Source organism: Embiotoca jacksoni, unplaced genomic scaffold, assembly GCF_022577435.1.
Source record: "Embiotoca jacksoni isolate LCO1_2020_lvr unplaced genomic scaffold, fEmbJac1.0.p SCAF_78, whole genome shotgun sequence".
Lineage (NCBI taxonomy): Eukaryota > Metazoa > Chordata > Actinopteri > Embiotocidae > Embiotoca > Embiotoca jacksoni.
Genome location: NW_027185434.1, coordinates 671,946 through 697,018, shown reverse-complemented (window position 1 = coordinate 697,018; position 25,073 = coordinate 671,946). Strand labels below are relative to the sequence as shown.

Below are 25,073 nucleotides of genomic sequence, written 5' to 3'. Positions count from 1 at the left end.
CTTTCACCTCTCCACCATGCAGCTCACAGACAAGTTTGTGACCGAGGACTGTTCTCAGTCCTGTGAATGCACCAGCACCGGAGCCGTGTGTCAACCCAAGACCTGCCAACCAGGAGACGTCTGCACCATCTACGAGCTCAGACGGGACTGCTTCAAAGGTGTGTGTGTGTGTGTGTGTGTGTGTGTGTGTGTGTGTGTGTGTGTGTGTGTGTGTGTGTGTGTGTGTGTGTGTGATGTGTGTGTGTGTGTGTGTGTGTGTGTGTGTGTGTGTGTGTGTGTGTGTGCATCAGATGTGACTCAGTAGCAGTAAATCAATCTGCTGGTTTGAATCAGGATGATCTATGAAAGTCTCATCTAGTTTCTACCATCTGGCTTCAGTTCATCTCCAAAATGTCCGTTCACATGTTCAGAGATGTGAACATTCTTGTTTTTAAAGATCCAGACTTTTGCGTGGGGAGTGACGCCTCTTTTTGTTCTCTTGGTCCACAACAGTTATAAAACGCTCCCCAGGTGTTTGACAGGAAGCTGCTGCTCTGTTGGTCGGTAGAAGTGAGGATGTGTAGATCTTCATGAAACACTGAACAAGTCAGCAAACTGCTGCATCATCTGTTGGTGCCTGAACTCTGAGATTGTGATGGAAGTGCTGACTGGACAGAAGCTGACTGGACAGAAGCTGAGTGACGTGTCTTTGTGTGTCTTTGTGTGTCGTTGTGTGTCGTTGTGTGTCTTTGTGTGTCGTTGTGTGTCGTTGTGTGTCCTTGTGTGTCCTTGTGTGTCCTTGTGTGTCGTTGTGTGTCGTTGTGTGTCTTTGTGTGTCGTTGTGTGTTCGTTGTGTGTCCTTGTGTGTCCTTGTGTGTCCTTGTGTGTCGTTGTGTGTTCGTTGTGTGTCATTGTGTGTCGTTGTGTGTTCGTTGTGTGTCGTTGTGTGGCGTTGTGTGTCGTTGTGTGTTCGTTGTGTGTTCATTGTGTGTCGTTGTGTGGCGTTGTGTGTCGTTGTGTGTTCGTTGTGTGTTCGTTGTGTGTCGTTGTGTGTCATTGTGTGTCGTTGTGTGTTCGTTGTGTGTCGTTGTGTGTCGTTGTGTGTTCGTTGTGTGTCGTTGTGTGTCGTTGTGTGTTCGTTGTGTGTCGTGTGTCGTTGTGTGTTCGTTGTGTGTCATTGTGTGTTCGTTGTGTGTCGTTGTGTGTTCGTTGTGTGTTCGTTGTGTGTCGTTGTGTGTTGTTGTGTGTTCGTTGTGTGTCGTGTGTCATTGTGTGTTCGTTGTGTGTCATTGTGTGGCGTTGTGTGTCGTTGTGTGTTCGTTGTGTGTCGTTGTGTGTCATTGTGTGTCGTTGTGTGTTCGTTGTGTGTCGTTGTGTGTCGTTGTGTGTTCGTTGTGTGTCGTGTGTCGTTGTGTGTTCGTTGTGTGTCGTTGTGTGTCGTTGTGTGTTCGTTGTGTGTCGTTGTGTGTTCGTTGTGTGTCGTTGTGTGTTCGTTGTGTGTCGTTGTGTGTCGTTGTGTGTCGTTGTGTGTTCATTGTGTGTCGTTGTGTGTCGTTGTGTGTTCGTTGTGTGTCGTTGTGTGTTTGTTGTGTGTCGTTGTGTGTTCGTTGTGTGTTCGTTGTGTGTCGTTGTGTGTCGTTGTGTGTTCGTTGTGTGTTCGTTGTGTGTTCGTTGTGTGTCGTTGTGTGTTGCAGCGAGTCCCTGCCTCAGCAGCCCCTGTCTGAACGGAGGAACCTGTAAGGACGCCGACAACAACTCATACAGCTGTCAGTGTGAAGAAGGCTTCGAAGGCATCAACTGTGAGGTGGAGAAAACAGCAAGCGAGGGACTGGGTGAGGCCATCTCACACATCTGCTGCACTCCAACACGTCTTCATCTACCTGACCACCACCTGACCACTACCTGACCACCACCTGACCACCACCTGACCACTACCTGACCACCACCTGACCACCACCTGACCACTACCTGACCACCACCTGACCACTACCTGACCACCACCTGACCACTACCTGACCACCACCTGACCACCACCTGACCACCACCTGACCACTACCTGACCACCACCTGACCACTACCTGACCACTACCTGACCACTACCTGACCACCACCTGACCACTACCTGACCACCACCTGACCACTACCTGACCACCACCTGACCACCACCTGACCACCACCTGACCACTACCTGACCACCACCTGACCACTACCTGACCACCACCTGACCACTACCTGACCACCACCTGACCACCACCTGACCACCACCTGACCACTACCTGACCACTACCTGACCACCACCTGACCACCACCTGACCACTACCTGACCACCACCTGACCACTACCTGACCACTACCTGACCACCACCTGACCACCACCTGACCACCACCTGACATCAGCACACATGAAGCTCGTTCTACTACAATATACAAATATACATAAAAAGTTTCAGACTTCTTTTATATTTGAATCTTTGATAGAAACTTCATTGGGAGACCGACTTTGACTTCTTTCACATAATTCTTATTTGTCACAGAAACCAAGTGGATCATCCTGATCGTGGTTCTGGTCGTCGTCACCGTCATCATCGTCGTGACGACCATCGTGTGTCTCTGCAGGCGCAAAGCCAAGTGAGTCTCCACCTTGTGAGCAGTAGGAACAGAGTTCGGTTTCCCTTCCAGGTTTGTGTAGTCCAGATCAGAACATCCGCGGGTCGGCACCGGGAGGGAACGCGTTGATCGATGGCTCTGCCTTCTCGCTGTATCACGGCTGCTGTATGTCTGCATCGTGTTGATCATGATGTCGCTCACCTCGGTCTGTTCTCTCCACAGGAACCAGCAGCATGATGAGGACAAGCTCAGCATGACCTCCTCATGTAAGTCATCATTCATTCACATGAAAGAGCATCAGGGATGAAGACTGCGTTAAAAGTAGCTGACTGACGTAGAACCAGTAAAGATGGATGATCTGCTCAATGCCCCTGGTTCTACTGGTTCTACTGGTTCTACTATTAACATTTAGTTGTATTCCTGACATGAAAGAAAATGCAGTTCTGCAGTCTGATTCGTGTTCATCGTAGAGGAAGGGGCGGGGCCACCGACGTTAAGCATTTTCAGATTGAAGCGTATGAGAAGCTGCAGCTGTTCCTGAACGCAACGTGTTTCTGTTCCACTGCTGCTGGACAGAAGAATCAGTGTGTTTATTCAGTGTGTTGAACAGAGGACACAAAAACACGCTGATTTCTGGGTAAAATAATTAAAGCTGCAGATATTTTGGAGGGTGATGTGTTCCCATGATGAGGTCATTTCCTGTCCATGTGATTTGAAACAACACTACTTCCTGTACGACACCGTAGAAGACTGTCAGAGGGAAGGACTCATCTGGAACCCAGTAAACTTTGCTTTTAGTTTCCAGAAGGTTTCCCCGAACAGATTCTGTACTTTGTTAGTAACACAGGTCAAATCTAAAGTGTTTGAGGTAGTTATTCATCTGTAAATTGAATCAGTTGTTTGTGTTTGTTGTTGCCTCCCTAATATCTGCTCTGATATCATGTCTTCTCTTTCCTCCTTTTCTTTCAGGTGTTCCATATTCAAACATAGATGAGCAGAACAAAGAGAAAAGGACTTCTCTCTGAACAACCACCTGTTCTGACTCCCATTCACCTTTTATTTAATTGGAGATCAAATTGATCTGAATTTCAGGATCAGGACCACACCTCAAACACTCCCCTTCCAGCCATGTATCTACAAATACCTTCCTATCCGGCACATCTGTCTGCTACTGGTGTACGTTCGCTGCTCCCGTTGTTCGTGACCCTGCCTCCCTCTTGTCCTTCTAGTTTCTATTCCCTCTGTGATTCTTAGAAGTACTTTGGGGATCTGCGAGGCCGAGAGCTGCAGTGGATTCTCAGCTGAGGCTTCCCCAAACCGCATGTCTTACTCAGCTCCAACACATACCACCGTACCATCATTGATAAATTATGTTCATACCCAATCGAGGTGGAGGTCCTTGCTATTTAAAGAAGAACAAAATAAATGAAGGAAACCGTTGTTGTTCGAGATATTGTTCACATGACCATGTGTTGCTTTTTTAAGTTATACTTTTGAAGATGTCCTTTTAATTAACAGACTAGTGGAAATGTCTCTGTGTGTTTTACTGTATTTTTAGAATTAAATGTGTGCAAAAAATGAAAATGTGTGTTTGTCTTTGTTAAACCTCCAACAATACGACCATGAACAGAGGAAGAGACGTTCTTATTCTGATTATCTGTGAAGTCTGTTGTCAAACCGTCAATTGGTGGGATTTTACCAAAGTTTTAATTCGAAGTACATTTACTTAAGTACAATACCTAAGTACAAATTCCAAGTACTTCAACTTGGCTTAAGTATTTCCATTTTATGTTACTTTGCGCTTCTACTCCACTAAATCTCTAATATCGTACTTTTGAGTCCTCTACATTTTTCTGACAGCTTTAGTTCCTTTTCAAATTAACATTTTTCAAACCCTTCCTGTCCAGTGAAAACTGAACATGTTGATTTTAAATGTTTCTTGCTGTCAGATTTCCTTCATGTTGATAGAATTCATCTTCTCAATGAACTAACTATTAAAAGTGCATCTTCACAAAACTGAAAACGGTTTATAAACTGACCAGTCATCAGCCTCCATTATTGTTTATTCCATATTTAATACAAATCACTTTGCTTTTAAATTTTTGTTTGAACAGAATATTTTAAATAATAAAACAAATAAAAATTACAAACAAAATGATGGTACCCATAACCTGATATTTTGTTAAACAGCTTTCAGAAGCTGCAAACGGACGACTTGTGTCTCAGTCTCATCTTCATCATCGATCCTTTACCGTCTGGAGGGAGGAGGAGAAATACATGCTGTTTCCATGCAGTGGAAACCTTCAGGGTTCTGGGATCCACAATCTCTCAGAACCTGAAGACTCCAACATCAACTCCATCATCAAGAAGGCCCTGCAGAGGATGGACTTCCTGCAGAGGATGGACTTCCTGCAGGGGATGGACTTCCTGCAGAGGATGGACTTCCAGCAGAGGATGGACTTCCTGCAGGGGATGGACTTCCTACAGAGGATGGACTTCCTACAGAGGATGGACTTCCTACAGAGGATGGACTTCCTACAGAGGATGGACTTCCAGCAGAGGATGGACTTCCTGCAGGGGATGGACTTCCTACAGAGGATGGACTTCCTGCAGAGGATGGACTTCCTGCAGGGGATGGACTTCCTGCAGAGGATGGACTTCCTGCAGAGGATGGACTTCCTGCAGAGGATGGACTTCCTACAGAGGATGGACTTCCTGCAGAGGATGGACTTCCTACAGAGGATGGACTTCCAGCAGGGGATGGACTTCCTGCAGAGGATGGACTTCCTGCAGAGGATGGACTTCCTGCAGCAGCTCATGCTGGTCCGGTTCTACTGGTCCAGTTCCATAATCCATAACCCAGTCTGTTCTCTGCACCGCCGTCACCAAACAGAACCGACTACAACGGACAGTCAGGACTGCAGAGAACATCATCGGTGCCGACCCGCCCTCTGGGAGGCGCTACAGAGCACTGAGCACCAGAACCACCAGGAACAAGACCAGTTCTACCTGCAGGCCGTCGCTCTGTTAAACACTGAACATGTTCTACATCACTGGACCTTTTTGCACGACACTCAACCGCATCAGCAGAATTTGCACCATTGTTTTAGGTGTAAATATGTGTATATTCATCATTTCTATCCTGTAAATATGTCTATCTATGTCTGTCTGTTTTGGATTTTTTTTTGGACACTGAGAGTGAAGCTACAACTGGAGTCAAATTCCTTGTGTATTAAAGTACCTGGCGAATAAAGCGATTCTGATTCTGAGATGATGAAGAGAAGGAGGGAGGAGGAGGATGAAGAGGAGAAATAAAAAATTGGTTTTTGTGTTCACATCGTCATTTCATCATCCAGAGTCGGCTCGTGACCACGCCCCTTTCTGGGGGAAACCATGGACATGAACGGAGAATCGGAGGAAGTTGAGATTTTCCTCCAAACTGCTGCTTTAAACTAACCGGTTTCAATAATGACGTCATGCCGAAGAGTTGCTGTGTGGTTAGTTGCATCAACAATGATGTGAAAAACTCGTATCTCTGATTTGTTTCCCTGTCATGTCCTAAAAAAGGTCGTGATAGAAGGTGGTGATCAGGTGATCAGCTGATCAGCATCAGGTGTCAATCATTCATTCAGTTTCCTTCACGTGTCTGTGGAAGACTTTTATCTTGTTTAATGGAAACTGGAATTACTGAAAGAAAACTGAAGTGTGATGATGGACGGAGGTTTTCTACCTGTATGAGGTAAATTAACGGGTCACCGGACTCAAACAGGACTCCGTACCGGACCTTGGTTCTATTGTTTGTCCGTCCGGAACAGGTTCTCCGCTCATTGTTATCTAAATGTATTTTTATTGGAAAGATATTTTACATTAAAGTAAAGAAACTCTGAGGAAATCCAGAACCGCCGAACAGCTGATTGATTGGACATCACCGCCGGACGTCCGAGTCCATGTTGGACCGTTTGGACATTGTGGGACCGTAAGGACAGCCTGAATGGACCGGAGGTATGTGTAGCGGTACCAACGAACATTTAAACGGTGTGTGACACATTGATGAAAGTCTATTGTTTTGGTACCTGTTATTGAAAATGTGTTTTTAATTGTTTCTTTATGGATTGTGGTACATGGGTCGAAAATGTATGCTTTAATGTCGATAATGACACGCAGTGAGGCGGCAACCAGCAGTGACGTCACACCCAGCAGTGACGTCACACGTTGGTTTGTGAACGGCCGTTATGAAACCTCGAGATCGGAATTTATACATTTGTCGGTCGGAGGGTTCGGAGCAGGAAGGTCCCGCCCACCGACAGCTGTAACCTGACTGCACCACAGGCCTGTCAATCAAACAGACTTCGTAATTGATGAGAGAAGTTGAATGGGAGGCTTCTTTGGAGCCCTCTAGCGGCCCTCGGTGGTATTGCAGCTGAAGACACTTCTGCATCGGTCTCATAGGAACACTTTTATAAAGTCTGCTCACAATCTGCTGTGGCTACACGGTTAGCATCACAGCCAACCCCACCGGACCGCTGACAAACAAAGATGTCTGTCTTCTTTAAACAGCTGCAGTCTGAATGAGAGATGAAGCTGATGTTTGTTTGTCCTCTGCTGAAGACTCCGCGACGAACTCCAATACTATGATGAGACAAACAGATGTCCTCTGGACACAGAGCTGACACGCATGTCCACATATGAGTCCAACACAAAGGAAGAAGAACAGATGGTGGTGACTTTCATTCCTCCCTGAAACACCAGGAGACTCGGAGACGTACGTATGATTAATATCTCTGTCCTGCAGAATGTCTCTGTCCCGCAGCCCTAATTTCCTAATTAATGGTGGATTGTTTTAAAATGGACCGACAGAAAATGAATCTGGAAGAGTAAATTTAGCGAATGACACGCAGGAAACTTTATTGACACTTCTGCATCGGCATCATTTTTCAGACCTGAAGCTACGAACACTTTTATTTACACTTTGTGGTCCGTTGTGTTTCTCTTCACTGTGAACTAAACTGGACCGACACGCCAGCTGTTCGTATCAGAGGGAATGTTAAATGTTCTGCACCAGTACTCCATTAAAACAAACATTCAGCAGAATAGTCCTTTAAAGAGAGGCCGGCGTCGCTCCGCAGGAGTTTTAATGAGCTGCAGCTTTTCCTTGAAGCCCGTCAGTTTTTCCTCCATCAGCTGCCGTCCGTCTTCGTCCTGTCAGAAAATAATATTTCCCGTCAGACTCGGAGCATCTTTATCAGAAGGAGACTTTAAATTGTTCGGAGGAGAATCCGTGGTAGTCCAACAACACCGAGATAACTGGTGGAGACATTTTATTGACTTGATGAGAGGAGTTGAATGGGAGTCTATGGAGCCTGAAGGCTTCAACAGGGAGATGAGGAACTGTTTGGGTGGTCAGCTGTTTGCTCACCTGCTGTGTGCCTCCTGAAGCGGCTCCAGCACCAACACCTTACACTCCCTCTTGGCTATTTTCTCCAGTGGGAGGAGGGTGGGGTCAGGTGACGGGAGGAGGGTGGGGTCAGGTGACAGGTAGAGGGCTCTGCCCACTGATCCTGGAGGGGGAGTGATGGTCCCACCCTCCATCACACTGCCGGACCTGGAGCCAGCAGAGACACCAGGTCATTATGGACATGATGGGAAACAGGAAGCAGTCTGTAAGTGTCTCTCCTGTCCTGCATCAAGTTTGTGTCTTACAATAACACCATCTTTAACGTGATCCCGCTACGTACCTGAAGTGTGATCTGGAAGGCTGCCGGTGGGAGAAGCTCTGCGATCGGCCCGGGCCTCGTCTGCCCAGCAGCTCTCTGACTGCCGGGCTGGAGGAGGACGGGGACCGAGGCTCCCCTGGAGGACCGGACACTGAGGCTGTGAACTGCAGCTTCAGCTTCATGTGCTGGCTCAACTACAGGAGACGGACCAGATGGAAGCGTCTTACTGGAGGGACAACTTGTCTTTGTGTCAGCGACATGTAATTCTGCATGACGTTAAGTTTATGGGTCTCCTGAAACTCCATCAGCAGTTTAACAGGTCACCAATGAGGAGAACAGTGCTCATAATGGGAGAGGGAGGGAGGGAGGGAAGGAAGGAAGGAGGGAGGGAGGGAGGGAAGGAAGGAAGGAGGGAGGGAGGGGGGGAAGGGAGGAAGGAAGGAAGGAAGGAAGGAAGGAAGGAAGGAAGAGGGGAGGAAAGAAGGAGGGAGAGGAGTGAAGGGAGGAAGGAAGAGAGGGAAGGAAGGGAGGGAAGGAAGGGAGGAAAAGGAGGGAGGGAGGACAAAAAGTGTTCAGATGATCAGGAAGGAGTGACATCACACTCATGATTTCCTTCGGTACCTCGAAGAGTCCAGTTCTGAGGACCTGGAAGGCCACGATGAAGGAGAGGGTGGAACCTTTCCTACACTGACCCAGGCTGTTGAGGGGAGTCCTGCACACCACTGCTCCCACACTGGGGTCCTGAACTGGAGGGAGGGAGGGAGGCAGGCAGGCAGGGGAGCAGGTACAGAGCACAGAGATAAAAAGGTGAGATCAGATTAAAGAATGGAGGACTGAAAGGAGGATTTGGGGTGAAGTGACAGGAAACAGTCACATTCACATTTATTATCAAAAATAGCTCTCAATCCTCAACTGGACCAACTTCTATTATACATGGAGGAGGAAGGAGGAGGGAGGAGGAGGGAGGAGGAGTGAGGAGGAGGAGGGATGTACCGCTCACCCTCAGAGTTCCACAGCAGACGGACAGACAGGAAGTCCTGCAGGTTGTTCAGCAGGGTGTATTTTACCCAGAAGGGCTCCAGAGGGGAGACGCTGCTGGGACAGGAAGCAGTCATCACCAGCCGAGGACGGTCCAGGCGGATACTGGGGACAGAGTAACACGTGGAGATGTATCTGGAGAGGAGCAGGAGGAGAGGGGGGGGGACAAGGGGAAGGAGGAGGGGAGGGAGGAGGAGGGAGAGGGGAGGGAGGAGGATGAGGAGGGACAGAGAGGAGAGGAGTTAAACTTCCTGTCATAGCAGCTGAAGCTCGATCACAGGAAGCTTCAAGAGGAGCCTTACCTCATGAGAGGAAGAGCTGGAGTGGACCACTGTAACACCGCCAGGAGGGGGACCTCCAGACCCTACACACACACACACACACACATCACACACACACATCACACACACACACACACACACACACATCACACACACATCACACACACACACACACACACACACATCACACACATCACACACACACACACACACACACACACATCACACACACACACACACACACACATCACACACACATCACACACACACACACACATCACACACATCACACACACACACACACACATCACACACATCACACACACACACACACACACACACATCACACACACATCACACACACACACACACACACATCACACACACACACACACACACACACACATCACACACACACACACATCACACACACACACACACACACACATCACACACACACACACACACATCACACACACACATCACACACACACATCACACACACACACACACACACATCACACACACATCACACACACATCACACACACACATCACACACACACACACACACATCACACACACACACACACACACACACATCACACACACACACACACACACATCACACACATCACACACACACACACACACACACACACATCACACACACACACACACATCACACACACACACACACACACATCACACACATCACACACACACACACACATCACACACACACACACACACACACACATCACACACACACACACATATCACACACACACACATCACACACACACACACACACACACACATCACACACACACACACACACATCACACACACACACACACACATCACACACACATCACACACACACACATCACACACACACATCACACACACACACACACACATCACACACACACACACACATCACACACACATCACACACATCACACACACACACACACACACACACATCACACACACACACATCACACACACATCACACACACATCACACACACACACACACATCACACACACACACACACACACACACACACACACACACACACACACACACACACATATCACACACACACACATCACACACACACACACACACACACACATCACACACACACACACACACATCACACACACATCACACACACATCACACGCACACACACACACATCACACACACATCACACACACACACACATCACACACACATCACACATCACACACACACACACACACACACACATCACACACACACACACACACACACACACACACACACACACACATCACACACACATCACACACACATCACACACATCACACACACACACACACACACATCACACACACAACACACATCACACACACACACACACATCACACACACACACACACACACACACATCACACACACATCACACACATCACACACACACACACACACACATCACACACACATCACACACATCACACACACACACATCACACACATCACACACACACACATCACACACACACATCACACACACATCACACACACATATCACACACACTCACACATCACACACACATCACACACACACACACACATCACACACACACACACATCACACACACACACACACACATCACACACACACACACATCACACACACACACACACTCCTCTGTAAATACTAGAGAACAAACAGGAGGTACTTGAAAATAATCCCCATGGAATGAATATCAATCAATAATCAGAGTGGGAGGAGGTGTGGGAGGAGGTGCGGGAGGAGGTGCCCACCTCACTGGAGTCCTCCTCTGCTTTGTCTTGTAGCTGCAGCTGGAACAGGAAGTTCTGTTCTTCCAGGGCGCTGAGCATGCTGGGTAAATGTGACGACCTGCTGTCTATCCGGCAGAATGAAGCCATGGTGACCTCAGCTGATTGGTGGCTTCAGAAACAGACCTGAGGGTGAGGAGACTTCAGAGCACACCCCCCCTGCTCTCCACCCCCCCTGCTCTCCACCCCCCCTGCTCTCCACCCTCCCTGCTCTCCACCCTCCCTGCTCTCCACCCCCCCTGCTCTCCACCCTCCATGCTCTCCACCCTCCCTGCTCTCCACCCTCCCTGCTCTCCACCCTCCATGCTCTCCACCCCCCCTGCTCTCCACCCCCCCTGCTCTCCACCCCCCCTGCTCTCCACCCTCCATGCTCTCCACCCCCCCTGCTCTCCACCCCCCTGCTCTCCACCCCCCCTGCTCTCCACCCTCCATGCTCTCCACCCCCCCTGCTCTCCACCCTCCCTGCTCTCCACCCCCCCTGCTCTCCACCCTCCATGCTCTCCACCCCCCCTGCTCTCCACCCTCCATGCTCTCCACCCCCCCTGCTCTCCACCCTCCCTGCTCTCCACCCCTCCCTGCTCTCCACCCCTCCCTGCTCTCCACCCTCCCTGCTCTCCACCCCCCCTGCTCTCCACCCCCCCTGCTCTCCACCCCCCCTGCTCTCCACCCCCCCTGCTCTCACCTGACGTTGTCCACAATGAGAACCGAGCCGTCGGGCATCATGGGGAGGTAGGAGGAGTTCTGGTTGGGAAGGATCTTCACATCTGTGACGCACATCTCCTCCTGAGAGCTGCAGTTCAACACTGAGATGAGATGAGATGTTGGTCCAGATGTTGGTCCAGATGTGTGCATGTGTGTGTGTGCGCTGCTCTACCTTTGAGGACAGTGAGGTATCTTCCAGAGACGGTCATCTGCTGACACTGGACACTGGGAGGTGGAAGAACATCCATGGTGGTGCTGACTGGGAAAGAAAACCAGACACGAGAGGAGCTCATCAATCTCTGTAGTAGTCTTAGACCTCTCAGACCTGCAGGTCCTGGACCTCTCAGACCTGCAGGTCCTGGACCTCTCAGACCTGCAGGTCCCGGACCTCTCAGACCTGCAGGTCCTGGACCTCTCAGACCTAAATGTACCCTGAGTCTTGAAGGTGCTGAGGTCTTTTCTGAAGGTGTGTATTGGACTTCGAAGCTGCAGCAGAGTCAGGTAACCGTGTTCCTTTAACTCCGCCTTCTCCTCCTCCTGCTTCCACACCGTCACCACAATCTGACACAAACACACAACAGGAACACAGTTCGTCTGAAGGTCACATCGAGGGTCAACCAACACAACCAGAGTTGAACAGAAACATGGTCACGTTATCTTCCTGCAGATCACCAGTATCACTATGCAGGTGTGTCTCACCTTGGCTTTGAGCGTGCTGACTGGCAGTTTGTCCAAAGCGACGGTGAGACAGAAGATCAGCTGGTCGTCCAGAACCAAAGTGGACTGAAACATCAGAGGACAACATGTTCACAGTTTCTGCATGGATGTGTAGGCATGTTACATGTGAACTGGTCCTCCTCCTGTGTTCAGTGTTTGTGGCAGCTTGTTTCAGGAGCATCCTGCTGCACATGATTCTGTGAGTGGGTGTTTCCGTCCCTGCCTGCTGCCTGCCAGGCACACAGCTGAAGCCCTGCAGGGCTGACTGAACTGAAACTGAACCCTCAAGCCTGCAGCTCGAAGTTGACCGACAGGCAGCAGGAAGTCGGTAATGGAGGTTTGGTTCCTCATTAACTACTGAAGGTTACTTCCTGTCACACTACAGCTGGCAGGTCTTAAATATTATCTTTATCCATCTTACCTCCGTGTGCCCCCCCCCCTGCTGTGCGTGACCACCGGCCGAGCATCTGTGACTGAGGAGCGGGGCGCACCGTCTGAATGTCCGCTCGTTCTCCGGTGTTCCTCGGCGGTGGTCGGTGGTCTCCGGCTGCCTCTCCCCGTCCTCCCCGTCCTCCCCGTCTCCGCTGCAGCCGCTCTGCAGGTCGGACCGGAACTCACCGGGTCTCTGCTGCCGGCTCTCGGCGACGCTCACGCTGGCCAGAGCGGACAGAGGACCGTCCAGGTGTTTCCACGGCGGAACCCCGGAGCCGCCGTCCGTCCGACTCCGCAGCACCAGCAGGAACTGCACGGTCTCCCCGAGGTAGACGTGGCTCCGCCGGGGGAGAGAGGTGAACTCCGCCGCGTCCGACAGACTGGAGATGGGGGCGGCGGGAAAATACATCAGATACTCGCACTGCGACTCCATCATTACAACCGGGTCCGGTGAAGTGGCAGCTGCTGCGGCGGAAACGAGCCGAGACGGAGCGGCCGCGGTCCGGTCATGGAGCCGGAGACTCGAACTCCGAGTTTCAGTGTGTTTTCACCGAAAAACCAACTCGAACAGTCCTTCAGGACCAGAAGAACTTCATTCAAGTTCCACTCGGCCGATGAATGATATCCGGCTCCGCTTCCTTTCAAAACAAACAGCAGCCCGGCTAATCGATGCCCGACGCGGTGTTCACCAGACCGAACTAATCGATCACCGGAGGCCAGAACAGCCCAGAACGAGGACCTGAACTCGGACACCGGGAGGGAGGGTGGGGGTTAAGCCGGAACACGGTGATTGGAGGTGGGACGGGAGGTCGGTCACGTGTGCAGCTCCACGTCTCTGCATGAACAGTAAACAGGTTTTACTCTTAGCTGCCACATTTCTGCATGTTTTCTTCCTTCTTCACACAGACCAGCCCTGTGACTCCAGAAACAAGCGCTATGCTCAGTCTGCCCCTTTTAACTCTGTTCCCGCCCTCACTCTCCTCCAGGTGCAGTCTGTCAGTAACCAGCAGGTGAACTTCCTGCTGCATCACTTCCTGCTGAGTCTCTACTGAGTGACCACATGGAGGGTTTTAGTGTGACTGCAGGTTTCATCTCCAGCAGTAACTCCCTCCATCACATCTGAAGAGTAGCTGCTGGAAACGAAACGTCCAAATGAAGGAGATCGAGTGGAGTTAAAGAAACGTTGCTTTTATTCAGAACAAGAAAAATCAACTGAACCGATGCACACAAAGAGCGTCATCTACTACGAAGTTCAGCAAAATACAGTTTCAAGTAAGATCGAAGCCAGGGTACAGTGCTGCTCTCTGATTGGACGCTCGCTCTGCCAGGTCCGTGACCTCTGTAACACCTTGAGACCGGTGAAGTACATCCTGTCTGGGTTGCAGAGATGGAGTGAGAAGATGAAGTACCGTTTTCACCTGCAGACGTTCCTTTTAACTCCGTCCTGCTTCCTCCACACTACGTCCACGTTTAGAGTTACAACAGGAGTCATAGTCCAGCAGTGAAAATGTTCTCCGAACAAAGCTGAGTTCTGGTAGGAAGTTCGTTGGATCACAGGTCCGGTTCCCTTTCAGCGGCTTCATGTCAGAGGGAACGAAAATAACAAAGATGAACACGTTGAATTCACCGATAGCAAGGAGGCACTTTTCATGACTTGTATATTTTTGGGATTTATCAGCTCAGAAAAACAAGGAAAAAGAAAAGATCATATTTCACCGTCTTCAATAATAACCTTTCTTTTATTTGGAGTTAAATAACTCTTAATGTTGACATGACCTTTTTATGTTGTGGTTTAATTATGTTGATGCAGATCAAGTCATGATAGTCATGTATGACACAAACAGTGTTCAGGAAGTCATTTAGTTTTAATGACAACCGGATTAAAACTCTAAATTTGGATGGTTAGATTTTGTAAAATGTGACGTGTCATCGTTCTTCGACCCCTCTGAGATCAACGCGTTAATATTCTGCTGTATGGGCGAGTTACTGACTGGCGTTCGTCATTAGTGTTTTGTCATCAACAGTAAGTAGTGATCATGTGACTCTCTTCCCCTCGTCACCATGGAGAGAACAATCCCTCATAAATACAATATATACAAAACAAGTGATTAATACTGAAGGACCTTGTTTTAAAGCCTCGGATCCACAATAAGACTCTGAAGGCATCAAACATTCCTTCTGTGACTGAATCTTCTCTGTACCTGTTTATATCAAACTGCTGACTCGGCTTTTCTCGGGCCTTCGCAGCAGTGTAGTTTGTGGTGACGGTGAAAAGGAAGAGGAAAGGTCACGGGGTCATTTAAGTTCTCTGAAAACCTAAATATAAGCCACTCAAGAGAGAAATGGTTTTCTTACACGTTAAAGTCCAAAAAAGTAATTGTATCATTTTTTTTTTAATTCTCAAATATCAGCATTGTTGTGTGAATTAGTCCCGGGGGGGGGGGGGGGTGTGAGCTGCTGTTGGATCATGTGAGAATCAGCCTGCAGTCACGTCTCCACGAGTGGTTTTGTGTTGTTATGTGTGCGGTAACCATGACGATTCGATGAACAACAACACTTTCGTCACACTGACGAGAGAGCAGCAGCTTTCAACAAGTACCATGCACGAGCATCACGCGTGACGAAGAGCTGCAGCTCCATGTTGTTCTGCAGGAACATTGACTGAAGAACAGAACATGATTTTCGAGTCGCGGCTCCAGTTTAAACACGTCTGAGTGTTTTTCAGAAAGTCACCTGCTTTCTCAACAGCCTGGTGACGACGAGCGGCTTCATGTAATCACGTTCTGAAGCTGTAAACTTCAGACTGACACGTGATCGTTGCTGCTTCTCTAAGATACGGGCTGTAACACCATGTTAACGACATGCTTCATATGCAGCACCTATTTTGTCTTATTTTCAGCTACATCACTTATTATAGGCTCTATTGTTTTATATTATGTCTTCTGATCGGGGGTCCAGTTCACCGACACCGTGTGGTTCCGTTGGGACGTCGTGTGTGTGTGTGTGTGTGTGTGTGTGTGTGTGTCGATACAAAGAGCTGATCGTTTTCTCTCCTGTATCATTCAGAGATATTTAAGGATGGTGGTTCTGGTTGAGGCTCAGAACCGACTCCTCCAACAGACTCCGTTTATCCTCGTAAACCCAGCAGTACCAGCAACGAGGAACATTAGTACTGAATACATACTTTGTGCTTCTCATGTGTTACGATTACAACGACAGACAACATCTGAGGGGAAAAACTTCTGTTCTGCATGATTAAAAAAACATCTTTTTAAAATCTATTTTTCAAATTTTGTGTTCCAGACTGACTTGTGGAAAACGTTTTCCTTCATGTAAATGAGTGAAGGTTCAGTTTCACCAGCTGGTTAAACAGCTCGGAGACACCTGGAACCAATCTGCAGCTCCTTCAGGTCTGTGATGTGACTGGGTGTAATGGTGCTGCATGAGAGGCACAAACGGGGAGCACACGTACCGCTAGAGGAGCTTTAAGCATGTACACCAAAGTCAATATGAAAATCTGAAGTCTTACAAGAATAAAACCAGCTTGTGAGGAGAAGACCTGCCAACGCTGTCAGAGTCCGACTCGTATAAAGTAGCAGATCTCTCTGCATCCCGTCCACGAGGATCACATGACTGAAAGCAGAGAGGACTCTGGGAAACAAGCAGAAGAGGAAGTGCAGAGGAGGAGCTTCTGTTTTCTCTCGTCAGTCCGTCGGCTGGAACACCAGAGGTCCACCGGGTCGGAGGGAAACGCAGCCTCAACTATCTCAGCTGCAGTTTTTCTTGCGCTTGTATCAGAGTCTGGTTGCTCCTCATCAGTCGGCCTCCGTCCCAGTCCCTCTCCTCCTCCAGCGTCCTCCCCCCGGTCTCCCTAACCCCCCCCTTCTCTCCTGTCCTGGACAGATCCACTCTTAAAAAACCTCCACCGGCTGCAGCCATCAGCGGGTTCTGTTGGCCCGGCTGGAGGGCCGGAGCCCGGGGGAACTGTTTAGTATCCAACACGTCTTTGTACTGGATCTCGGGCCTGATCATCCTCAGACAGGCGGTCCTGGTTCTGTTGTCCAGCCCGGGCTGCAGTTCATAGCCCAGGATCTTCACGAATCCACTCTGGAAGGGCCGGATGGTTTTGTCTCGGATGCGGTGCGCCTCTACGGGCTTCCCACCGTCCCGGAGACAAACTCGGGCCAGATCTTCTCGCCGCATCCTCAGAAGAGTCACTTCCTGCTCCATCTGGGCGTGGCCGAACCGGTCCACTTCCTCCCAGAAGGTCCGGTTGAAGGCTTTGTAAAGGTGCCAGTCCAAGGCGTTCCACTGCCGCAGCTTCTCCCTCTGCTCCTCCGTGAGCGACAGGTTGGGCGGAGTCTTGGCCGGCGAACGTCCCCCTCTGACGCCGGCCGCCGCCGCCGCCTTGCCCACCCAGCTGCCGCTCATCCCCCCGAGGCCGCCGGGCTTCTGCTGCCGAGCGTTGAGGCTGAAGGAGACGACGGCGTCCAGCGGCCAGCAGAGGGCGTGTCTGAGCAGGATCATGGACTGGTCGAAGTACTCGGACACCAGGACCAGCTTGAAGGTCCGGCGGACCGCCGCCTCGCCGCGCTGAGCCAGAGCCACGGAGAAATTAGCGTTGTGGTCCATGCCGAAGTCGAACCACAGCAGGTTGCGGGCGTAGTGGTTGTTACGAAGACGAGGGTCGTAGTATTTCTTCGGCTCGTCGGCAAAGTCTCCCAAACCTTTGGCTTTCCGAAAGGCCGGCGCGACCTCTTTGTAGTAAGCGAAGGAGGACTCGGCCAGAGACACAGGATCCCTGATGATGGAGAAGTAGAAGGTGTCTGCAGGCATCACCTTCTCCACCTCGGAGACACAAGAGACAGGACAGACGAGACATGGGGGACAGACAATCAGCTGCAGCAGTAACATACTGGACTCTCCTTGGTTTTTTATAAAATATAAATACTATATATTTAATATTATATCTTTTTTGGGTAAGTGTTGCTGCATTTGCATTAATAATAATAATATATATTATACAACAATACTCGTGATGTGTCCTGTTCTTTATGGTCCAGTGGATCAGAACCACTACAGGACATTTAACTGACCTCTGGCTTGTTGAACCGCATGTGGTTGGCCATGATGTGGAACTCCATGGCCCTGGGACCTCGGTAACCTTTGACCCTGTGGGCGTTGAAGGGCAGCGGGTAGCCCAGCTGGTAGCCCAGCGGCAGGGCGAAGTGGAGGCTGCGCTCCTCCCCGAAGCGGTACAGCATGTTGAGCACCGTGCTGCTGGCCGTCTTGTGGGTCTTGAGGAACATGATGTGTGTGTGCGGCTGACAGGAGCCCAGAGATGGACCCTGGGCATCAGGGGACGAGAAGATGGAGCGGGCAGGCGGCTGGACGCTGCTGGAGGAGGAAGAGGAGGAGGAGGGAATTGTTTAACTTCAGGTCATGTTAGAATCTGTGTGGTTCAATGTCTTAAAGCTGCTTTAAGGATCAAATGACTCTGGAACCAATCATCAGTGAGGTCATCAACCATTAGTGATGTCATCAACCATCAGTGATGTCATCAACTATCAGTGATGTCTTCGTTGGTTTGTGAACGTTATGAATCCTCCAGTTCAGATTCTGTCTGTCACCATCTTGTTAGTTCGGAGCGGTTTGGAGCAGGAAGTGACCATATTTGGACGAGCTGGGGGAGGAGCCAGCGGTGGATCTGACCAATCTGATTGGAAACCTGACGATACTACGTCCCGCCCACCGATAGCTGTAACCTGACTGCACCACAGGCCTGTCAATCAAACAGACACGCCCCCAAAAACAGGTCTTCTTGAATCTTCTTTTCTAATGAATGAGGGATTATTTTCAGATGGACCTCCAGAAAACTAATAAGAAGGAGTGACTTTAGCTAACAACACCGAGATAACTGATGGACACATTTTATTCACTTTGGATTTGATGAGAGAAGTTGAATGGGAGTCTATGGAGCCGGAGGCTTTTTGGAGCCGACCTCTAGTGGCACTCGCTGGTATTGCAGCTGAAGACACTTCTGGATCAGAACCATTTTACAGACCTGAAGCTACGAACTCTTTTAGAAACAGTCTGTGAGTGCAGTGATGAACGTACTCATCTGCTCTGGTTCTCTAATAGCAGCGTCTCATCTGGAGCTGATCTGTACAGGATGTTCACCGACATCTAAACATTTACTGTCTGACATCAGTCTGAAACACAGATTCTGCCTCGAGTTCCACCCAGAATGTTTTGGCACCAGTAGTTGTTCTTCATCTGCTGTAACAGCTGCAGCCTTCTGTTAACCTCGTGTAAGTGACAACACGTTAAAATGAACCTTTCTGCAGCCACGACCTTTGACCTCTGCAGAACGCAGGTTCACTTCCACTGAAGTTCATCAGATGTTTCAGCATATTTTCATTAAAAAATTACTCAAAACAATGAATTATCAAAACGGATGGAGATGAATGTCATCTGATGAAACATTTCAAATTAAAATTCCTGCCCACAGTTTACTGTGAACAATGGCTTCTTCTTCACATCAACAGTTGTCTTTGTGCAGACTCTGTCACAATGACACATATTCTGGTCCCGCTTCCTGTTCTGGACCAAAGTTCACACGTTAGAGGACTTGAACCGGCCGAGAGACGTCACTGCAGTGGAAGTAATAATCCCACAGACAGCCAGAGCAGACGGACTGAAACACGAGGTGCGATGGAGGTTCTGACCTGTTCTGACGTGCTGACTCAGCACTGAGGACAGTCTCTGGTGCTGCTGAGTTGGACGTCTTATACTTATATTTATATAACTGAGAGGATGAACAATTCAACAGCATCACAAAACACACTTGAATCCACTCCTGTCTGAAAGAGCTTCAACAGATCTGAACACGATGACCTTCATGAAGGAGAACCTTCAGTGTATTTTGGTTATGTGAATACAAACACATGAAAACAGATTTAAAGGGGTTTTAATGGATCTTATTTAAACTGTTATGAGTGGTAGAACTCAGACCGTAGATCCGTTAAAGGCCAGAGAAGAACAGCGGACCACAGAAAGGCTCTCGACCACAACCTGAACCTCCCTGAGGGCCCGTGGACTCACGTACAAAGGAAGGAGTGAAGGGGTGAATGGAGACCTTGTGTGAGGCCTGTAGTCCACAGGGAGAGCTGCTGGAGTCACAAACTACAGAATGACAGTGAACAACAACAGTTTGAGGGAGCTGACTGTAAATGTAAATCACTGCAGAGAGCGAGTTCAGACACGAAGGTTTCCTGAAGCGACTCTCGGCAGAACCGACGTCCCACTTCAGACTCACGTTCAGTCTGCAGTGAACATGAAACACTGAATCTACTGACATCAGAGGATTCAAACAAATGCTGCAGATCGTCACAGAGATCATGTTCAGATAAACGGTGGTGAAAAGAACAAAAACTACTGAGTTGACAGTAACAGACTTGTGATGTAAGAAGCACCAGAGCTTTCAGTCTGAATACCAACCTCAATACCAACTTCCTGTTTCACTCCAAACAAAGAAATACGCTCTCTGAAACTGCAGCTGAATTATTGATTGGTGTCTCAGCAGCAAAGTAACTCAGATCCTGTTGGTTTAGTCATTTTCATCTGGCTGCTGTTTTATGTTTTTAATCAACTGATTATCTGACATCATGTGTGTTGAAGCGTGGAGCTCTGATCCCTCAACTCTCCGTTCAGACCGTTTGTTTTGGTTTGAAGTGGATGTCACGGATTGGAGCAGGTTTACTTCACCTTCACGATGACATGAGGTCGTATTATTACCTGCGTGACTCGGTCCGACCGTAATCCAGAACGCAACACGGTAAACACGTAGTGACCTACCTCTTGTTGAAGATGACCCCCAACAGCTGGCCCGCAAACGCAATGGCCACGAACAGCAGCAGCGCCTTCCACATCCAGACCGGACCCAACCGACCGCACACCAGCCACCGCAACATCCTGGGGGGGGCGGGGGGGCGGCACATATGATAGTGATGAGGAGACAGGCATCACGTTGGAGAGAGGGGGGGGTGAAGAGAGGGATGGAGAGAGAGATCTGAGTGAGTCATAAAACAAACATGACTAAGACATCATCATCATCAGGGAGGAAGGCAGCACCAGAACCTGCTGCAGACAGTCTGTCTCCCTGCTTATTGATCAGATGATGATGATGATGGTCGAGACATCTTCGTCCTCAGCAGTTTTAGATAAATGAAATAAAGATGAGGACTCAAAATGTTCTGCAGACTAGTTTTGGATTTCGTGTCATCGTTGGCTGCAGAAGTGATTTAACATTATAATTCATGTTTGCTGAGTTTTCAAGCATCATCATAGTTTTGAAAGATATTCTTCTCATGACTTCATGAGTTCCCGTCACTCTTTATTAAATCTCTTTCACTGTGAGAACCAAACGCACGGCAGCAGCACTGTAAACAGACTGTAAATCCGACAGCAGGATATCTGTACACCAGAACCAGAACCAGAACCCAACAGGAAGTAAAAATCCAGACAAATTCAGACTCACACAGAGCAGACAGACCAGCAGAACTTACTTGGTACTAAACAGGAAACAAGGCGAGAAGTCAAACAAGGAGGGGAGGAGAGCAACAGATGCAATAGACCAGGGAGTGGAGGACAACGAGGGACAGGTGGAACTGATCAGGGCAGAGCAGACCATCAACCGGAGGGCAGGAAGTGAAACAACACAGACACAAGTGCAGGAGTTTTGACACAGAAAGTGACCTCATCATGTGACCACATCACCCTCCAAAATATCTGCAGCTTTAATTATTTTACCCAGAAATCAACATGTTTTTGTGTCCTCTGTTTAACACTCAATAAACTCACTGATTATTCTGTCCAGCAGCAGCAGTGGAGAAGAAACACGTGTTCAGGAACAGCTGCAGCTTCTCACACGCTTTAATCTGAAATGCTTTACGTCAGTGGCCCCGCCCCTTCCTCTACAGAGCCAAGATGGCGACCGCTTCACACTTCCTTTTTGGACATCATGTGAATACACTCAGTGATGAATGAGTTTAAAAGTACTCCATCTAGAACAGCGGTGTCAAACATACGGCCCGCGGGCCGAATCCGGCCCGCCAGGGGGTCCAGCTCGGCCCGCCGGATGACTTTGCCAAGTGTGAAAATTACAGAAAGACATAAATTGCATTTCTATGAGAATATGGAGGTTTATGAGTACAAACGTTTTTTTGTTTTTTTTTTATCGATCCAGTAATTGCTTCAGAAACAGCGTAAATGTGACGTCTGCTCTGGAGGAAGAAGCTGCTGTGAGGGAGTCTGTAGAGGAGAGTCCAGGCAGAGAAACAGTGGACTGATTCTGAGTTTTTGCTCTTTATGTTTCTAGTTTATTGTAGAAAGACATTTAAAATAGGGTTTATCATCCAAAAACCTTCAATGATTTAAACAAAGAGAAATATTGTCGTTATGTCTGCGTTAGTATGCTATGATTTTACTGGTCGGGCCCACTTGAGATGAAAGTGGGCAGGATGTGGCCCCTGAACTAAAATGAGTTTGACACCCCTGTTCCAGAACACCTGATGGGCCTTCAAAATAAAAGAGGAAACTCAAATTCCAGACTGAAGTAAAAACTTCAAAACAGAAAAATGCTCCAGACGATGTGTGATAACAGATGAAACACTGGTTCTGACAAAGTCCAACTGAGACGGAACACCATAACAATACTAATACAAAAGAATAAACTCTGCTCTACTCATGGAAATATTACAAATAGTCTTCATGCTGAACCGTGTTCACAATAATATCAAACCCCAGAAGGTCCAGTTCTAATAGAAAACCACAGAACTCCTGTCCTCAGCGGTCCACAACTGGTTCCGAGTGGGAAACAGACATACCACAAAGAAAATGTGCTGCTCCGACACCTCGTACAAGAGGGACAGAAATCAGTGTGACACACATGATCAACACATGATCAATATCAGAGAACCATCACAACAGAACCATCAGAGAACCATCAGAACCATCAGAACCATCCCAGTCTGGATGAACCCCCAACATGATGCAGAGAAACCAGAGGAACTAAAGGAACCAGAGGAACTAAAGGAACCAGAGGAACTAAAGGAACCACCCAGCCTCCATCACAACACAAAGGAGCATTTAGTTTGGACACACACCGTAAATCCCACTGGTTCTGTGTAAATGAAGAGAAAGGCCTATGCGTGTGGACCCCCCCTCCCCTCACACACACACACACACACACACACACACACACACACAATCACTGCATCCCGGTCTCCGTGCCCCCCTCCCCCCGCCTGCACCTCCTCCTCCTCCTCCTGCTCGCTGGCTAACGTTACCTGGCTCTCCGTTTGAAAAACATCGCTGTGTCCCGGGGCCGGTATCGGTGTCGGTGTTGTTGTGCAGCTGCAGAGAGCTCGGAGCATCTCGAAGGCTTCGGCAGCAGCGGATCCTCCGCCGGTACCGATCAGGCCATGGACCCGGAGCAGCCCCGCGGACCGACACGGAGCCCGGTTCTGTCTTCAGACGCTGAGGGCCCGGTTCTTCCCGAGTCCAACAGATCCTGTGTGGGTGCACCGAGAGCTCGGCTGGCTGCTCTGCCGACGGCCAGGACGCTCAGCCCGGAGACAGCGGAGACATACGAGGGGGGGGGACGTGGGGCACTTCCGGGGGATACCAGAATAAAAGCGTCCACCGACCGGACCAGGATCTGACTAATGCTGATGAAACGAGTCTGGTGCCACAATGCAACACGCTTCCTCCGTGAACTTTGGATTCATTCCCTTCCTGTAAAGTTTCTTCTTCACTGCTTCAAATCAGACATCAGAGAAGAAATAATCAAAAGCTGAGTGTTGCCTTTCATTCATTGTTTTAATAAACATTAAGTCTATATCAACATTATCATGTTATCATATTATAAACTATATAATACTAATGACCAATGTCCCCAGAGGCCAAACTAATGTCTTCCTCCTAAACCCGGAGTGTGTCTGTCAAACAGCTCATCGCTCATTGAAACAGCATGATGGCGGTCAAACTGGCACGAGACGGTCCGCGTGCTCAGCGGGGATCTGGGACGTTTGTCCTGCGACGGTTCTCTGTGAGTGCTTTTATTTTGAAAGTGAAGAGGGTGTGTTTCCGTCGTGGTTTGTATTCCATCTACCAGCTTGACAATCAGGTTTTCTGACGTCACAGTGTGATGCTGATAGAGAGGCATCCAGAGGAGCAGCGCGAGTCCTCACTCCGTCCTGCCGACATTCAGCCACATTCCTCCGGTCAGGAGACGCGTTCCTCTCCGGTCTGGATCCTGGAGCTCCAACATGGTGTCACACCGAGGCGATGTCAATCTATGAGTGAGTGTGTGTGTGTGTGTGTGTGTGTGTGTGTGTGTGTGTGTGTGTGTGTGTGTGTGTGTGTGTGTGTGGGAGGGGATGAAGGCTGAGGACAAAGGAATGAAACAGGAGGGGTTGATGGATGCAGCTGCTCAACACGTGTTGACACTGTGTATTAAAGTGTTGTGTATCTTCCTGTGTGTGTCTACTGTGTATTAAAGTGTTGTGTATCTTCCTGTGTGTGTGTGTCTACTGTCAGTGGACACAAGCTGAAGGAGTCACACGGATCCAAGAACTTAAATTTAGTGAATTGGACAGAAACAAAGTGAATTCACTCAGGAAATGTACTGAAGTCCATTTAAAATGCTTCTTAAATATGCTTCTGCTTCATTACAGATGAAAATTT

At 48.9% G+C, this 25,073-nt stretch overlaps 3 protein-coding genes across 4 annotated transcripts in view; 1 reads left to right on the top strand and 2 right to left on the bottom strand.

Annotated features, from left to right (window-relative positions):
* zanl (zonadhesin, like) overlaps positions 1-5,954 on the top strand; it is a 32,392-nt gene extending 26,438 nt beyond the window's left edge. Inside the window, exons 47-53 of the mRNA XM_069177884.1 lie at positions 23-158; positions 1,674-1,811; positions 2,513-2,606; positions 2,808-2,851; positions 3,815-3,936; positions 4,812-5,611; positions 5,942-5,954. Coding sequence (XP_069033985.1) covers positions 23-158; positions 1,674-1,811; positions 2,513-2,606; positions 2,808-2,851; positions 3,815-3,936; positions 4,812-5,611; positions 5,942-5,954 — 1,347 coding nt within the window. The remainder of the gene's footprint in view (positions 1-22; positions 159-1,673; positions 1,812-2,512; positions 2,607-2,807; positions 2,852-3,814; positions 3,937-4,811; positions 5,612-5,941) is intronic.
* Positions 5,955-7,460: 1,506 nt separating this feature from the next.
* trappc14 (trafficking protein particle complex subunit 14) lies at positions 7,461-14,264 on the bottom strand. Its single transcript, XM_069177856.1, has 12 exons — positions 13,315-14,264; positions 12,876-12,959; positions 12,608-12,737; positions 12,349-12,435; positions 12,157-12,277; positions 11,439-11,586; positions 9,640-9,701; positions 9,300-9,472; positions 8,921-9,045; positions 8,321-8,493; positions 8,002-8,187; positions 7,461-7,784 (listed from the first exon to the last, which is right to left on the bottom strand). The coding sequence occupies exons 1-12, from the start codon at positions 13,759-13,761 to the stop codon at positions 7,763-7,765; spliced, it is 1,758 nt and encodes a 585-aa protein (XP_069033957.1). The 5' UTR covers positions 13,762-14,264; the 3' UTR covers positions 7,461-7,762.
* A 233-nt stretch (positions 14,265-14,497) lies between these two features.
* gal3st4 (galactose-3-O-sulfotransferase 4) lies at positions 14,498-23,954 on the bottom strand. 2 transcript variants are annotated; one of them, XM_069177854.1, is made up of 4 exons: positions 23,675-23,954; positions 21,183-21,299; positions 18,422-18,722; positions 14,498-18,173 (listed from the first exon to the last, which is right to left on the bottom strand). In XM_069177854.1, exons 1-4 carry the CDS (start codon positions 23,695-23,697, stop codon positions 17,088-17,090), a joined length of 1,527 nt encoding a protein of 508 aa, XP_069033955.1. In that variant the 5' UTR covers positions 23,698-23,954; the 3' UTR covers positions 14,498-17,087. The 2 variants fall into 2 exon arrangements, with proteins under 2 accessions (XP_069033955.1, XP_069033956.1); XM_069177855.1 differs by having other exon boundaries at positions 18,422-18,719.
* Positions 23,955-25,073: the final 1,119 nt, after the last annotated feature.